Source organism: Hetaerina americana, unplaced genomic scaffold, assembly GCF_022747635.1.
Source record: "Hetaerina americana unplaced genomic scaffold, ioHetAmer1.1.p SCAF_6, whole genome shotgun sequence".
NCBI classification, from domain to species: Eukaryota; Metazoa; Arthropoda; class Insecta; order Odonata; family Calopterygidae; genus Hetaerina; species Hetaerina americana.
The window spans coordinates 49,564,530-49,582,027 of NW_027287205.1; the positions used below are offsets into that span (position 1 = coordinate 49,564,530).

The 17,498-nt window shown below is 38.5% G+C and overlaps 2 protein-coding genes across 6 annotated transcripts in view; one reads left to right on the forward strand and one right to left on the reverse strand.

Annotated features, from left to right (window-relative positions):
* c12.2 (von Willebrand factor A domain-containing protein c12.2) overlaps positions 1–15,486 on the reverse strand; it is a 108,368-nt gene extending 92,882 nt beyond the window's left edge. Inside the window, exons 1-6 of one of the 2 annotated variants that reach the window (XM_071594177.1) lie at positions 15,358–15,486; positions 15,077–15,261; positions 14,921–15,001; positions 14,610–14,851; positions 14,317–14,484; positions 10,160–10,324 (exon numbers count right to left, since the gene is read on the reverse strand). In XM_071594177.1, coding sequence (XP_071450278.1) covers positions 10,160–10,324; positions 14,317–14,484; positions 14,610–14,851; positions 14,921–15,001; positions 15,077–15,188 — 768 coding nt within the window. In that variant the 5' untranslated portion in view covers positions 15,189–15,261; positions 15,358–15,486. The remainder of the gene's footprint in view (positions 1–10,159; positions 10,325–14,316; positions 14,485–14,609; positions 14,852–14,920; positions 15,002–15,076; positions 15,262–15,357) is intronic. The other variant, XM_071594178.1, reaches the window with a different exon arrangement.
* A 91-nt stretch (positions 15,487–15,577) lies between these two features.
* The window catches only part of LOC139695366 (uncharacterized), a 36,821-nt gene continuing 34,900 nt past the window's right edge, over positions 15,578–17,498 (forward strand). For all 4 annotated transcript variants that reach the window (XM_071594088.1, XM_071594087.1, XM_071594089.1 and 1 more), the window contains exons 1-4: positions 15,578–15,855; positions 16,045–16,172; positions 16,257–16,364; positions 16,442–17,464. In XM_071594088.1, coding sequence (XP_071450189.1) covers positions 15,578–15,855; positions 16,045–16,172; positions 16,257–16,364; positions 16,442–17,464 — 1,537 coding nt within the window. The remainder of the gene's footprint in view (positions 15,856–16,044; positions 16,173–16,256; positions 16,365–16,441; positions 17,465–17,498) is intronic.

Below are 17,498 nucleotides of genomic sequence, written 5' to 3' on the forward strand. Positions count from 1 at the left end.
AAGGAAAGGTGGTGCCGAGACTTCAAATATTGTCGCGTTAATGAGCATGATGAAGAGTGGAGTGATAGGCCCCGTATCCAGACCGATTAAATCGTTCAACAAGTGGACCAAGAACTGCTCTCTGATCGCCGACTCACGACTAGTGCTCTGGCGGGCTAATTTCCTCTTACATGACGCACCACGATTAACGCGATTGTTGCGAAAAAGCTAGGATAGCACCAATTGTGTGCAAGGGGGGTACCGCAAATGCTCACCGACTAACACAAAAAGCAAAGAAAGTTAAATGAGCGGGTGAGCGTGTTTAAACCGCTACTGACGGAAATGACTTGACCTGGCAATTTACGACCATTTCCTCTTCTTGCACATAAATAGCTTACCAATCCCTACTACTCACACCCTCTTTCAAATTTGCCATCCTTTCACTTAAGGCCATTGTGAGTAGTATGATCAAACGTTGATTTTCATTTCCACAGTTGTAGAGTTAGGCAGTAGCAGTTACGAGGGGAGGCGACCAACAGCTAAGGTCATTGTCCATTAGGGTTGGTTGAACACTTAGTATAGTAGGATATTCAGGGAACGGGGGAAGTATGGAGGGAAACCCGGCATTATTCCACTCTTAAAAAATAGACCGAAAGGGGTCCACAATTTAACGTCGCTTCTGATGAACGGAGTACTCCACTTAGCACCCTAAGTTAGGGATCTCTGAAAAATCCTACTACCGCCAGGATTAGAATCTTGGCCCTCGGGGCGGGAAGCCAGCACATTACCCACCGCACCAATCAGATCTAGGGTTAGGCCTTCATCCACTTCTGGTGGGATTTCATATCCGCTAATCCATTTCTTGTATTCGATTATTTCTAGCTCAACTTTGTGGAAGTTCATGTTCATTAAATGAAGAACATATGTATTTTTCCACTGTTCTTTTTTCAAGATCTACATTTGACATGTTCACAACTCCGTTGTGAAAGATGGATGGTGTATCTTCCGCTGAGGGCTTTTTTGAGAACAGTGGAAAAATACATTGTGTTCTTCATTTAATAAATCTATTTCTTCTTGGATTTTCCGTTCATGAGTTACCTAATTACACATCCTGCACAGTCACTCGTCCGCGGAAACACGTTTTACCCACTCCTTACACCAAAACAAATTATTTCTCAGAACGTCACTAAAAGTATACAATACAAAACACCATAGACTGACATTTTGCAAAAGAATGGTGCCAATTCGTCGAATATTACTTCTTTTCTTCTGTTCATAACTGACATAAGGCCCTAAGCAGTGCAGGGGAAGGTGTGGTACTGGTTTCGCTAACGCACTGGCTTCCGACCGAGGGCCCGGGTTCAAATTCTGGAGGCGACAGATATTTTGCAGTGGTATCCCGATCCCTACTTTAGGTGCTTCGTGGAGAGCACTTTGAGTATGTACACCGTCCGTCGGATGGTACGTTAAACTTACGGACCCCTTGGCACCTTTCCTTAAGAGTTATTGTCGACGCCGGGTTTCTTTTCGCCCTTCCTTTCCCATCTATCTCTAACGGCGCAAATGACCTTAGCTGTCGGTCGCCTTCCCTAAAACTACCACTAAGCAGTGCGGTCAAATCTCTGGTTTAGAGCGGTTCGATGATCTTACACATAGGATCTCGATCGTATTATATTTCTCACACTTTATTTGGCATTATTAAAGATTCTACGATAATATTAGACGCTGCGATTATTTCTACAGGTTTGATTCCAATGTTTTACATCAAATTATTTTCGATGGCAAACAACAATCGAAGTCTAACTGAAAATCCTCCCGAACTCTCCTCTGCCGAGTTTATAACTACAGATTTAGCTTTTGAGTAAAGTACAGAAATATTTTTTTCTCAACAACCCGATTCCAGACCAGTAATGTATCAGATCAACTCATCCCTAGTCACCACCTTCGTCTTACCGAGATTAATACCCTTTCAGAAAGAACTCCGACGACTGGACTAATGGGTGGGGAACCCGACGAACAGTGAAGCACACTTATTCTTGTGAATATCATGCGGCCGGGTGCGGCGCAGGTGGAATGGATGTGGCAGCGGCGGGTGGGGAAATAATAGGCAGAGGGGAAGTGTGGGTATAAATGGAATGAGATGAAGTCGGGAATGAAGTTTCATTTCGGAGAGAGCACTCGTCTTCGGAAATAACCAGGGTTTATTGTTTTAAATCACGCTAACATCACATGCTCTCCAGGGAGGCGGGGAATGGACGCCTAGCGGCGCCAAACTTCTCCACCCTTTGGACGAAAAGGGGGGGAGAGAGAGCCCCCTAACACTTCTCTTCCCTCTAATCCGACCTGAGCCCACCCAACACTCATCCGCCCGGCTCTCGAAACCAATTCAAGTCCCACCCACAAACACACACTTATCTTCACCTCCTCCCTCGCCCTTCCATTTCCCCACCCAACTGGTACCCATTCTATCGCCGAACAATCCAAACCGTAAAAGGGGTTGAGAGGTGGGTGGAGGGGGACTCAAGATCCATTAAATCCCACCGCAGACCTCCGCCCACACGATCGGAAATTGCTCCAGGAGGGAACGGGGCCAACGTTGAGGGGAGGGATCGTGGGGTGACCGGACATCACGCACGCGGTTAAAACCGGAAACTCCCGATTCGCGTACGCAATTCAATCGCGCAATGTAGGATACCACTGCACGCCCCTCCCCTTCACACACCCCCTTTCCTATTTACACATACATATCTATAGGAAATTACTGGTGTGATAAACAGAGTACTGGATTCACAAATCAACAGTATTGGTTTAAATACCATGGATTTTAATAATCAGTGTTTGTTTACGGCTATTGAAATTTTATTCCAATTCGATGTCACAATGCATTTTATGGCCCCAAGTTCCAATGTAAAATCGATATTCCTATTCTAACGACTCCTCAGTAAATTTTGTCACATAAATTCGATAGTATTGGGCGTAACTTTATGGAACGTCTTTTTTAATTGTGAAAAAATGAAAACTGTTTAAGTTCTACTAATTTTTATTTAAAACGACCGGTATCGTCGAACAGTCAAAGTCATCAGGTGTCGACCGTCGACTATCATCAGGCCTGATGATGCCAAATATTTGACTAAACTGGTCATTTTAATGAAAATCAGCAGAACTTGCAAAGTTTTATTTTTCATGAGTAAGATACATTTGATTACCACTCACTCTATATTCAGATAAACTGCACATTATGAACTATTCCCTTATTTTATAAAATAAAACATGAATTTGTGAAGCACTAATTCTCCCATTATAAATATAGGTTAATGTTTTCAACACATAGGTATTGTCAGGGCGACATGAGAGGCTGGTGGTGGGAATGAAATTTGATGGGGAACACATAAAATTAATTAGATTAGCAGATGAGTATGCTTTGGCTAGCCAAAGGGTAAAAATCATTGATGAGTGCATTAAAAAATGAGCATGATAGATGTGGGATGAACATCAGTGTAAACAAAACAAAGGTTATGAGGTTTCCAAGAGGGAAGAAGGTTAAGATAAACATTGAAATTGGAGGGCAAAAACCAGAAGGAAGTGGAACATTTAACCTATCTCAGAGGTGCTTTGAACCAAAATGGTTAAAGTATGGTTAACGTATGGACAAAAGAAGAAATATTGCACTAGGCCAGGAAACTTTCAAACTGAGGAGAAAGTTGATAACAGTCACTGATTAACAATGTTGTAATAATAAGGAAAAGACTTTAATGGGGTGAAATTTAGACTAGGTAGTCCCTTTTTCCACCTTATTCCACATCATTTACATGCATAAAAATATTTACAATCGTTACTAGCTAGTATGCATAACGATGGAGAGAAAAATGAGAAAGAAGAATGAAGAACTAAAATTTCAGGTGTACATTAAGATAATTGGGTGCAAGAAAGGAAAGATGCATATGTTTGTAAGAAAAATGTGAATATTGCGGACTAATATCCTAAATGAAAAAACCTCCAGCAGGGAAACACCCTCACAGGAAGGGGATGTGAACAACCTGCCAAAAACATACTAATACATAGCTAGTGGGTGAATGCTTAATACCAGTGCAAATGTGATGACTGCATAAAAGTATCATGCAATAACTAAGAAAAAAATAAAAATATATTAAAAATGATGAACAATATGCATAAAAGATATGAGATACTAAGGAATAACAGTGAACTATCTTAAATGGTAGACAACCTAATATTGATAATAATAAAGATTAATCATGATAAATTTCAGTCTACTTAAAATCAACTCAAAGATTAAAATATTTGGCTCAGAATGTAGTTAATCAATAATGCGTCCCAAATGAAGACAGCAAAAAATATAAGGTGCTATATTAGATCAAATAAATAACACCAAATTGTCGATACCATATTTACAGTAAGGCATTCGTCATTGCCCTAAGTTTCTGTTTTGTATTATTATATAGTTTCACCCTTAAGATTCAATCAAAAGTCTCCCACCTCAAATCTTAAAAAAAAACTATCATAACTAATAATATTGTTATTCTACCAATTAAGTTGGGTTTCGAATGGACATATATGTACTATATAATGTTACAGCATATCCCTGATTTCCCTAACAAAACACACTATTGACAACCCCCTTACAACAAACCCTTATTCAATACCACATATGTACTCCTTTCCTCTCCGTTCATTCAATCCAACATGCCTATTCTTTTCCTAACCAAACCTTGCTTGCATAATGTTCTCAACCCTACCACAGCCTTCAACATCCAATTGCCAATGAAAACAGACTGCATTCATTTTTCCTCCCTCCTTTGGTTCACTCCAAATAATTGCCTTTTCTTCCTCACCATGCCTACCACTTCCTTATTTGTTTTCTTTTTTGTTAATTTCACCATTCCCATCCTTCCCAATATCCCCAATGGATCAAAGCTATGCCTATCACCTTACTTCATCAACCATATCTCCATGTTTTACAAAACCACCATCCATATCAAAGTTCCCCGTCATCAATTCTTTCCTCCTTGTGAAACCTTCTTTGCCCGGCACAAAAATTCTCATGTCGCTCCTACTTTGACAATTTTGGTCCAGAACACTTCGGAGATAAGTAGTTTTTGCCACCTGCTCTAGTCTATGAACTCCTATTCCAATATTTCACTTTGTTTTCCTCTTTCTCAAAAACCACATAACTTTTATTTTGTTTACATTGACTATCATCCCCTTCCTATCCACTTAAACTCCAATGAGCATTGCTTTCAACCCCTTGGCTAATTAGCAAACTAAAGCCTGATCATCTGCAAAACTAACTGATAATATGAAATGTCCACAGACTTTCATTTTTATCTCCAGTTCTTCAACAGTTTCCTCCACGTGCACATTAAAAAGTGCTGATGATAAAGGACACTCCTGTCTTACCCCTCTCCCTATCACAGCCCATCATAACTCCCCATAGCATGGAATAGATTGTGAAGTCTCCTATCCCTCCAATTTACTCAAATTTTCCAAAATACAATCATAAATTCTACCCAATCCCCTATATCAAAGACATTGTAAAAATTTACTAAAGAGACCAATACATCCTGATTGTATTCTATGTTCCTTCTATTTCTGACCTCATCACTCTTATGGCATAATTATTGACCATTGCTTTTCTGTACTCAAACTGATCATCCCCAAAGTAATCATTTGTCCTCCTCCTCATCCTCTTTTTAAGGATGCTGAGAACCACTTCAGCTGCATTTGTAATCAAGACTCTGTATTCCTCACATATGACTGCCTTTACTTTATTTCAGAATAGGAACTAACAATGTTCTGATGAAGTATTCCAGCCAAAGCCCCTCCTCAGGAATAATACTAATTAATCCATAATCTTCCACCATGTTTTTCTGACCCTTAAGTAGTTAATAGGAATATGTCATAGCCTTATATGATTTCATTTCCCTCAATGTCCTTTCTCTCCCACCATTAAGTAAGCCTTAACCTTAGCTTTCTCCATCTACATCTTCTTTTTCTGTCTAAGCTTATTGGCCTATTATTTTTATCATTTGGTTCTTCTTCATATTCTTTCCATCTTTCTTGAATCTTGCCTGGCACAAATTTTCCTGACTAAGCACTCATTTTTTGAATGGATTTTCCCTTCTCAATTCCTTTCACCTTTCTGTACAGTACACCAATTTCACCTTTCCTTTGTAAACTTTCCATATACTTCCAGGGCATCTTCCACCATACTTCTTTCACCCTATTAGTTTCCCACCCAAGCATATTATTGAACTCGTTGCACTTTCTACTACCTAACCATTTGTCTACATTGTTCCATTTTCTTCTCTCTTCTATCTTTCTAATCATCTTATCTCTAATCAATAGTTTCCTCGTCCTATTCCTAATCACAGGAGTTGTTCCTATAGTTTAACTTGAGAGTTTCAATATACCTTTTTGGGCATATTGCCATTTTTCTTCTATTATAACCATTTCTCACTCATTACTTTCTCTACAGCCATCTGATTATCCTTTCTGGTTTTCCCATTTAATTTTTCAACATTCCATTTCTTCTCTGCTTTATCTTCCTGAATTTGATGTCACACTTCATTAGTACTCAATTTTATCTGAATGCACATCCTCTCCCGGGAAACCATACAAATTAATTAGTCAAGATTGACTAAGTCTGATCTTATTTTCAAAGTACCGGATACTAAATAATAATAGTAACTGCTTCTGCTTCAGTGTTGCAGCATCTATTACAGTTTCTTGGAATTTGTCAAAGGTAAAACACCCCAGTATTTAAAGTTGACGCTAATCTCGTGAACTGTGGTGCTTTGCGAATGACTACAAATGCCTGTGACATTGTCTGTACCGTATCTCGTTACAACATCTTGTTCCTTCAAAGCCCCCAAAATTTCAGAGTTTAAGAGGATGCCTCGATAGCTTAACTGGCTAAAGCACTCAGCCAGACATCAATGGATCAGGCCGGGTACACATCCTGGTCAAGGAAAATGATTTTTATACTCTGAAATTGATTCATTGTAATGCACACTTAGAAGATGACTCCGTTAAAAGTTACTGTTGCGGAAACTCCCACAGTTTCTTGGAATTTGCTTCAGTGAAATTACAGTACCTTTTGGGTGTTCGAAAAAAATAAGTATGTAAAAGTTCAAGTATGGGTCAAATAGAGCATCATACAGTTCCATATCATTACTAGTACCACTGTATGCATCTGCAACTATTGGGATAATTTTTCTGAAGATGATATTTCCATTCACAAAACTTTAAAGATGTGGTGCCATGATGGCAAAAGCAAGAAATACACAAGAACTTTACACACTTGGGTGGTGAGGTACTGGGTAGGAAATTTCCAAATTCTTAATGAAATGTTAAAAAAGAGGAAGATTATCACCCATATGTATGGATGAATTTCAAATTCAAAATGTCATCATGACCTCCAACATATATGAACTTAGCAATTATGGGTGAATAAGCATCAAGTCAAGGTCATCATCATTCAATATCTAATCCTAACTATACATAGTTAAACTTCATTATTTTGAAATTTAAGGAATCAAAAAATTATGCATGACTCCTAAATGTACAAGTTTAAAATTTCAAAAATTAAAAACGATATCTCATGATTTCCACTTTTGAACAATAACAAATAATGCTGCTTTCTCTAACCACAGAAAATTTCGATGCCACAAGGTAAAATCCAATTTGAAATAGCAAATTCACAGTTACATAACTTTTATTCTTTATTTAAAAACAAAGATTTCTGTTTAAAACAAAAGCACTCTTTGCGGAGTATTTAGTAAAGAAGCAAATATGAAAACAAATACCTAACTGCAAGCAATCACTGACTAAGATTAGACCTCTGTTCACTGACATAATCAGCAAAATTAGCACATCTAATGTTTCTGGAACAAATGCTGATCCAGATTTTTTCTTCGATAATCTTTACAAAAACAAGTTGAAAATTTCTCAGCCCTTGCCTAGAGATGGCATTAGTATAAATGAAGTTTTGATTTGTTGGTACATATTTCTCAACTGTATAATTCGAAGTTTCAACCTGAAATTTCAGATAGTAGTGTTTACATGCCTTTTTAAACTATACTACCTTGATCAAAAATTTCCCGGAATTTATTCAGGAAAATTAAAAATACAAGTTTATTCATCTAAATCTATATTGTCCCCTTCAAAGTAATCCCCATCGACTGCAACACACTTATGCCAGCGCTTGATCCAATCCTCGAAACATTTTTTATATTCGGTTTTCGGTATGTCCATCAGTGCTTCCTGCGATTTTTCCATTACTTCCTCTCGGCTGCTAAAACGCGTTCCCCGTAATGGTTTTCTAACTCGATTGAACAGAAAGAAGTCACAGGGAGCCAAATCAGGTGAATTCGGTGGCTGTTGGATGGTATTTGTTGCATTTTTCGTCAAAAAATTACGAATAATGATAGCACTGTGCGACGGTGGTGCAAAATCCACGAGTTTTCTGCCCACATTTCTGGTCTCTTTCGGCGAATTGCTTCACGCAAACGTCTCATAACGCCCAAATAATACTCTTTGTTTACTGTCTGGCCTTCTGGCAAAAATTCATGATGCACTACACCGTTGTAATCCATGAAAACCGTCAGCATTGCGTTCTTTTTTGACTGAAAACGACGTGGTTTTTTTGGTCTCGGCTCATTTGGTGAACGCCATTCACTTGCCTGATGTCTGGATTGCGTGTCGTACTCATAAACCCACGTCTCGTCTCCAGTAATGATCCTTTTGATGAATGTGGGATCGGATTCAGCCTCGTAAAACATGTCTTTTGCGACGTCAACACGGTCTCTTTTTTGCATGAAATTGAGGTATTTTGCTGCTACACGACGGAAACCCAAATCATTAACCACAATGTCTTGGGCGGATCCATAGGCAATGTTCAAGTCCTCCGCTATTTCTCTGATGGTTAATTTGCGGTTATTGACCAACATTTCTTTTACTTTATCAATTTTTTCACCGACTTTCGATGTCGATGGTCTGCCACTGCGTTCATCATCTTCGATTGACTCACGACCACTTCTGAACCGCTCGTGCCACTGGTAAACGACCGTTTTTTTTAGAGAATCGTTGCCGAAACACTTTTCCAACATTTCCAACGTCCGTGCGCCACTAAATCCGTTTTTTACGCAAAATTTAATACAAGTTCGTTGTTGCAAATTTAAATCCATTTCTGCAATTGTAAAAAATCGCCAACACACACAGAGATAGATGTACTCTTGGCTACGTAACTTTTGCAAATGTCAAGTTATGACGCTAAGATTTAAAGGGAATATCAATAACAGATGTACCAATTTAACAAAAAAAACAGAACTCAAATCGGAACGATGGGAGCGCCACACGGTGGTTATTCCGGGAACTTTTTGATCAAGGTAGTATGTGTATTGTTTGACTTAAATGGACAAGCTGGAGTATCATGTATTATGAAATTCTATATTTTGGGCGGTTTATCGAAAATGAAATGCCTGTTTAAGCAAAAATCAGAATATATATATGCCATCACCAGGCCAAAAAATATCATTAGTTTTTAATTAATGCCATAATCACATCTAACACCATGGCAATTGTTGAAATCAGATCATTTGAGGATTTTGATGATATTGTTCAAATAAAATACTGTAATATATTTCTTACTGCAGCAAAAGTTATTTATATTTGCTGAAAAATGCTGATATTTCCAATTTTAAACCTTAAATTATCATTTCTAAATGACAACACATATGACTTTCATTTGACATAAAACTCGACTATTGCACCAATCCAATTATTCCTCAAAATAATTCCTTAATCCATGCTCAAAATTCAAAACTCCAATACGATTCCTTACTCTTAATCTTTACTCCAATGTTTTCTGGTCATAGGGGATTTCATATCTTACATTTTGGGTCAAAAAAATCCTGTCTCTAGATAAGTCTTCTTTTGATTTTTATAAGGCTATTGGAAGATAATTTTTAACATACCAATGAGAAAACCACAAAACTACTTATTTTACTCATGAATACATATGCCGACCTTTTAGACTGTGTGAATGTGATGACAAGACAACATTTTGAAAAAGGAAGCCTATTAAAAATTTCACTGCCTTTTTCCACAATACACAAAATGAAAGTCACGTTTCCTTTTTATTAAGAAATAATTCATTACTTACTTTGAAGGATTTCTCTTTGATGTCTCTTGCTTGAAACCTGGATCTTAGAGGTGGATCCAAGGGATTTCCAATATACTGAGGTACTGGAAGACCTAGGGCTATGACTCGAAAGTCATCATCAACTCGAACAAGTTTCCAGCTGTCTAATTCTTCCTTGGTATGTTCCTAATTAACAGAATAGAGAAAATGTTAATTAGAGCTCTTTCAGTAAGAAGAACAAAAACTTTATTCCCCCTGATAATAATCATGAGCATTCACAATCTATAGTTGATACCCATGCCAAGACTCCACTATCATATTTCATGAAGCAAGAATGACTAACATTAATCAAGAACGTCTCTAATATTTAGCGATAAGATTTGACTAAAGACAGGATGCCAGGCATGGACAGAATCCTTAATGTTGTTATGAAAGCAGCAATTGGAACACAAACAGATGCTTTTATAATGGCGTATGATGCATACCTGTGTGAGTAAATTTTCCCTGGTCCTTGAAAAAGACCAAAACTAGTTCTTCTGCCAAAGAACACTAAAGAACATACCAAACTTTCTGCGCACTGCCTGATATTCCTGTCGGATACAGCTGGTAAGGTTCTGGAGAGGGCCATAAGAAAAAACTATATCGCATGAGTCCTGCAACTTGGAAAACTATATTGCATGGTCTTCGGGAAACCAGTTTGGATTCCAAGAAATGAATTTGATGGTTCATGCCACAAAAGTAGTAAACGGTACAGTACAGAAAATTGCCAGAAAATGATGGAAGCAAAGGGCCAAAAAATATTGCACTGAGGTGACATTGGACATTAGAAATATCTTGAACTCCTCCTTGAAAGTAGTTTCATCCTGGATACTCTGAATAATCAGAGGTCCTGGTGTACATCAGGACCATTGCCAATTATTTTCACAACCTAGTGCTGGAAAAAATACCACAGACGTACAAAAACAATTTAGTCACAGGTGGTGTCCAACAGGATTTAGCTATTGGCCCTGTATTGTGGATAATCATGCACGATGCAGTATTGAAACTCCCAGTTCCAAAGGGAGTAAAAACAGTTTGATTTGCAGTTGACTTGGCCACTGTCATCATAGCCATTGTCCCAGAAAAAGTGACTAGGAAAGTCAATGAAAGCATCACGTTAATGCACAATTGGCTTACATCAATCAGCTTTAAAACTAGCAGACCATAACACTGGGGTAAAGATCATAAATAAAAGAAAGGTAGCGGATGAATTACCCTCAGTATCCGTGATTGCAGCAACTTCTCGAGAACTTCAATTAAATACCTTGGGGTGCAACTTGATAACAGCTTACGGTTTAATAAACATTTGTTTAATGATAATCAGTTCAAACACAGCATAGGTTGACAATATGCTGGCAAAGATCATGCAGAATAATGGCAGAAGCAGGCGAAGTATAGAGCAGCACCTGAGCAGCATGATGAGCTCAATGATTCTACATGTAGCCTCCATGTCCAAAGGCTATGGCAATTACCTTATTTGCCAGCTTATAGGATACACTGTTTACCCTCAAAATGAAGCTTAAATATGTGATGCATATTATTTACCAGTATTCACAATTATGATTTGAAATTTGGGTATAGAACTTCTGGTTTCCATTATTACACATTTTTTTAGCATTCTATTTAATTTCATTGTTTTGCAAAAGAGTGGTTTCGAATTAATAATTCCATAATTTTTCTCTGTTCTGTAAAAATAATTAAGTAAAAAACTCTGAACGAGGGAGAATTCAAAACAAATAAGTTCAGATCCACCAACATCTAAAGCTACGATACCTCCAATGCGCTCATTTATATATTGATCAATTACATGAAAACTGATGAAATTGTGATATCATTTTATTCGGATGTGTATGGTGCTACGCCCAACCTTTAGCTAAGCTCCTTTGTGGTGTAATCAGTAATAAATCCTCAGTCTTTGTTACTGTATGAGTTTTAGTAACATACTATTGACCATGCAACCCTTTTAAGTAAGTTAATCATTTCAAATGTCAGGAGGCAATGAAGTAGCCCAAATGGCCATGAACCTATTGCACATGCTCAATCATGGATAATTGCAATCATCACAATGGAAACATAAAAAGAGCAGGGTATTACTTTAATTTTCAAACATTGAAACACATTGTTAAATGAAAAATTGTCTTTACAAATCATCAAAGTTATTTTTATGTTCAGACTTCATAGCAAAGCATGGCTCATAAGCAATGCAGATTCTGCTATGATATTTTATTCAAGGTACATGTGGTTATGTATGCAAAAGAGCACTAAAAGGTAACAGAGAGGAATTTGGGACCATTGCCAAATGAAAAGATGATAACATCTTGGCCAAGAGGAACTACAAAGAGCTATGCGTAGTAAAAACAATCTTTGATATGAAATGGCCAGAACTCGATGACAAATTAAAAACTTGGATATTACAAGACAGAAGATCAGAATTTTCAGTTTCCATAAAAATGACTATTCAACAAGCAAGAGTGATTGATACTAACATAGACATCACTGATTTTACAGGATTAACATCATGGTGTTTCAGATTTATGAAGAGAAATTACCTAGGTATGAGAAATAAAATTAAAAAGGAACAGAAGATCCCACAGATTATGAAGACAAGATTACCAAGTTGCATAAATTTGTCATTAACACAAGAAAAAGAAATTTTTTTAAATTTCAGAAAAAGGAAATATGGATGAGATTTCACTGACATTTGATGCTCCAACAAACAAAATATATCCTAAAGGTGCAGAAATAGCGATGGTTACAACTATTGGCTATGAATGATAGTATTTAGGGGAGGCGACAGACAGCTCAGGTCATTTGCGCCATTAGGGATGGACAGAAAAGGATGAAGGGTGGAGAGTAACCTGACATTGGCATTAATCTTCTCTTTATTAAAGGCGCCAAGGAGTCCGCAGCTTAAGGTCCCATCCGACGGACCGTGTACTTACTCAAAGTACCCTCCACAAAGCACCTCAAATAGGAATTGAGAAACCACTGAAAAATATTCAACACTACCAGAATTTGAACCCGGGCCCTCTGGGTGGGAAGCCAGTACGATAGCCACCACACCATCTTGATCCCGTATTGGCTATGAGAAAATAAATTACACAGTGGTGGTGTATTGCTGTTCTAATGGAACAAAGTTGCTGCATCTTTTGATTTTCATAAGGAAATTTTTGCTCAAGGGAGATATAGTTGTGGATAGACAATGTGTAGTCTAGGCATCTTGAAACCTGTCTTGCTAGTAGGGGATCAGTTTTGGAGTCACAGGACAAAAGCTGTGAAAAATAAAATCAACCAACTGAAAACTCCAATAGCTCTAATTGCAGGTGGCCTTCCACCTTTAGATGTTTGCATTAATAAATCATATAAAAGATTTAAGAAAGAGAAATGGAACAGTCTAGAGATTTCGAAGTGACACCTTCAGGAAGGAAGAAAAAGCATTTAGTAGATTTGTGAATGGATTAAAACTTCATGGAATGTTGTGAGATGTGAAAGTCGAAAATTCAATTACGAAATGCAAAATCATTTACGTAACTTATGAACAGAGGATGATTTGTTATACAAAGACTTAATATCTGAAGAAGGAACTTCAAGTGATTCTTTATTTAGCTTCAAGGAAGAATTTCTGGGAGATGACTTTCAGAGTAGAATTTCTGTAAAAATGTAACAAGGGAGCATGGGAGCTCCATGCATTTTTATTGTCCATCTCAAAATCCAGAAAATCATCTCCAGAGTTAAAAGAGATAGATAGATGCACTAGGCAGCAAACCACAAGCAACACAACCAGAGCTCTCTGATCAGTAGCCCATCATTAAAACCAGACCCATCATCTCCATCTACCTAAGTTTATTAGTAGTTTTCTCTCTGTGCACCTTTGTTTATTAATAATTTTCTATTTTATAAACATACCACCAAATACAGTCACAAATATAGTGGAATATTGGTGACAACATTTCAATTTATGACATTTCATTTCTATATGACTGTCATTTAGTCTGAATATAAGTTTACGTAAATGAAAATGATATCATGTACTCTGAGGTGTGTGCACTGATTGCAAAATTGTGTAAAATCAGCCATTTGCATAACTACCCATTCAAGTACCTGTATTATTATTATAAATGGCGGTTTAAATATCTCACCTGAAGTAACTTATCATATCGTGCAGCAGGAACAAGAAATCTCCCATCTTCAAGATGCATTTCCCTGTTTTCCAAGAGGTTATTCAGCAAAGGTAAAACATTCCTTTCGACCTTTTCAATGCCTTCAAGAACTAATACTCTTCCCTGTACAGCAGCTCTTACAGCACACTGAAACAAAATATGTCCTTGGTTTATAATATCCCATATCCAAGTGAACTCGAGTACTGAACGAATTTGGCTAAAACGGTTTCTTATACAAATAACGGTAAATATGGACAGTCCATGATTCCCACCTGATCAAAATAATTTGAAGTGCCGTTCGTTATCTCACGACGCTGCTTTAAATCAGATTCGGTGGTGTCCCTCGATAAAGATACATATTCGACTTCACGCTTTGTCATTTGCAGATATTGCATTGTAATTTTTCTTCTCAGCGGTCCTGGTCGACCGATCAAGAATATATCTTGACCAAGAACGTCTTTTTGCAGCATCCAATGGAGGTGCTGCAGAAGTTCTTGCGATAAGTCTTCCGGTACTAAAATAGAAGAATGGGTTAAATTTAAGCAGCCGGTAGAGCACATTGATTAGATCCATTAATACTCACAATATTTGGTGGGCACATACTGCGGATGAGTGGGTTGTTTTACAGATTTCGAAACATCACCGATTGATACGGTCACATCACCTAAAAAACACATATTTGGACCAGGGTTATATCAACAAAATATGCTTATATGCTAACACCCATGGGAGAACTTACTGGAATCATATCTTTTGGCTGATGCAAAATTTAAATGTAACGATTTGGTTCGCGAGGAGCTCAAAACACGTAATAACACTCCAACCCGTCTCTGGACAAGGTTAAACCCCATTTTCACAGACCTCTGCGTCGCAATCAATATCTCAAACCATGAAGCTTTAACCTGATCTTGGTCCCAGAATCACCTGCAATCAACATGCTTATAAGATTCCAACAAGCGCCAAATTGTATTGCATCATAAATAGAGATGAATTTTTACAAAAAAAAAGGATGATCTTTACCGCAAATGCGGAAAATTATACATCTTCCTCCAAATCAACACCATAATATACCAAATATTGTAAGGACAGGATTTTTTCCAAAAAAGTTAACTATTTTCCAATAAATTCTGGCAATTGCGACACAGGATCATTTCAAACTCCCGCATTTCGGGATGTCTTTGTTTTACTGAAGTGTTTCGAACTTTTCACGATTGTTTGTTTTTTACTTAATGTATCTAAAATGGCGTATCGCGGAGTGAAAGGCGCCGACCCGTTTTCAACTAAAACATCTCGAAATGAAAGGTTCGCTCAAATGTCGAAGCAGGAACAGCTCATTGAGCAAAAGAAAAGAGAAATACAAGCAAAACTACAGGAACAGAAGCAAAAGGAAGCGGAAGAAGCTCTTAAAAAGCTTCAAAGTTCCCCTTGTAACACAAAAGGTAACCTAGGAAATTCAGCGAGTTTACAAAATACTGGAGGATTGAAAGATAAATCAGGCAGAAGGGCATTCTGGAAAAGGTACTCTGCAAATTATTCAAATTTTATTTCATTAATATGGTGTCAATAGTCGTGTGCTCCCGCGAACATGTTTAAAGCCTTAATTGGCTTCTTGGGTTGCTGTTGTTTGTTGTTTATTGTTGTTCAGGTATGATTCAACTCCTCTTTAACTTTAAATAAATTCTCATGTTTACACATTTAATTGCCTAGCAAATTTGATCAAAAAGAAGTTCCACAAATTTCTTCGAATGCTACCGGGAATCTCCCTGGAAAAGTGAACCTTTTTATAAATGATGGCAGTTTTATGGATCAATTCAAAAAACTCTCAGGGGTCAAAGGTATCCTTAGAACGTTAATTCCACGGTGCTATGTATATTCTTAGGAATATTACGCCTTTGATGTTTTCGTAACTAATTTCACAGATGCAAAAATAAAGAAAGATGAAGATAGCTTGTCTGCTAACGTGGGGGTTGCGAAGAGCACTTCACCAACGCAGAACTCTGGGGAAAGTCAAGGAATTAACCAGCAAGGTAATTTAACTGAATTTGAAATACATTTGTAGTACTCGCGCTCTAAGTATATAATTTTAACGTTACCTAATCGTTAGTTTCAGCAGGATCAGAGGCTCTGTTATCATCTGGGCAAATTCTTTTGGCACCTATAAAAGAAGACGTCTGTAGTCAAGAACAAGTGAATTCCAATATTTGGGATGCAGTCAAAGTTGAGGTTAAACTGGAAGCTGACAGACAATCGTGGAATGGAGTGCCGACACAATCTTTCCATGTGCAGCAAGACAATAGTGGTGTTGTGAACATAGTTGATCAGAAAAGACCTCCCTCCCCGTACTCTCCCTCGCAGCTCACACACGATGACATTGCAGACTCCGTAATACCTCCTCAGTTGCCTACTTCAGTTCATTCTGTGGGATCAATGTCCATAGCCACAGTGCCTCAAGTGCAGACTATGCCTGTGGTTCATGCTCAGGTTTTACCCCCTAGAAGTCACCCGCAACCCCTTGGTCCTGTCCAAACCCAACCCGCTACTGTTCCAGATCAGTTCCTCATGGGGGGCTGCCAAGGTCTCCCACCGCCTTCAATAATTAGGGGGCCTCCGCCTCCAATTAACATGCATTCCCATCACCCTCCACCATTGGTCAATGCTAGCCCTATTCCACCGCCGCCTGCAATGACAATGCCACCACCATCACATCCACCCCCTCCGGCAATTCCAGGCAACATGTCCATACCACCTCCACACATGGGCCCAAGACCAGGGGTCATAGGCCCTCCCCCGAATCAAATGGGGGCATCGAGTGGACACCCAGTGCATCTGGTCCCTCCGCCCCCTCCGCCTCCACAGCGAGCTGCGTTCCCGTATCCTCCCTCTGGAAGTGGACCAATTCCTCAACAGATGCAGCCAAACCGTCCCCCACACCTCCAGCCGACTATGCCTCCAAACATCCTGCCAGCTCAATTGACCCACTCACCAGTTGTTTCACAGCAATTACTCGGTCCCGCGCAGATAGTAGGCGTTCCTGTCATTGGTCAACCCCTGCACGGCCTTCCACAATGCGGAATCAATGGCACCTCTCAGCCCTCACAAAATTTTCATTCTGCAGTGGTGACTCAAGGTAAGCTCTGTGAATCGCGTTTCCATTGCGTTCG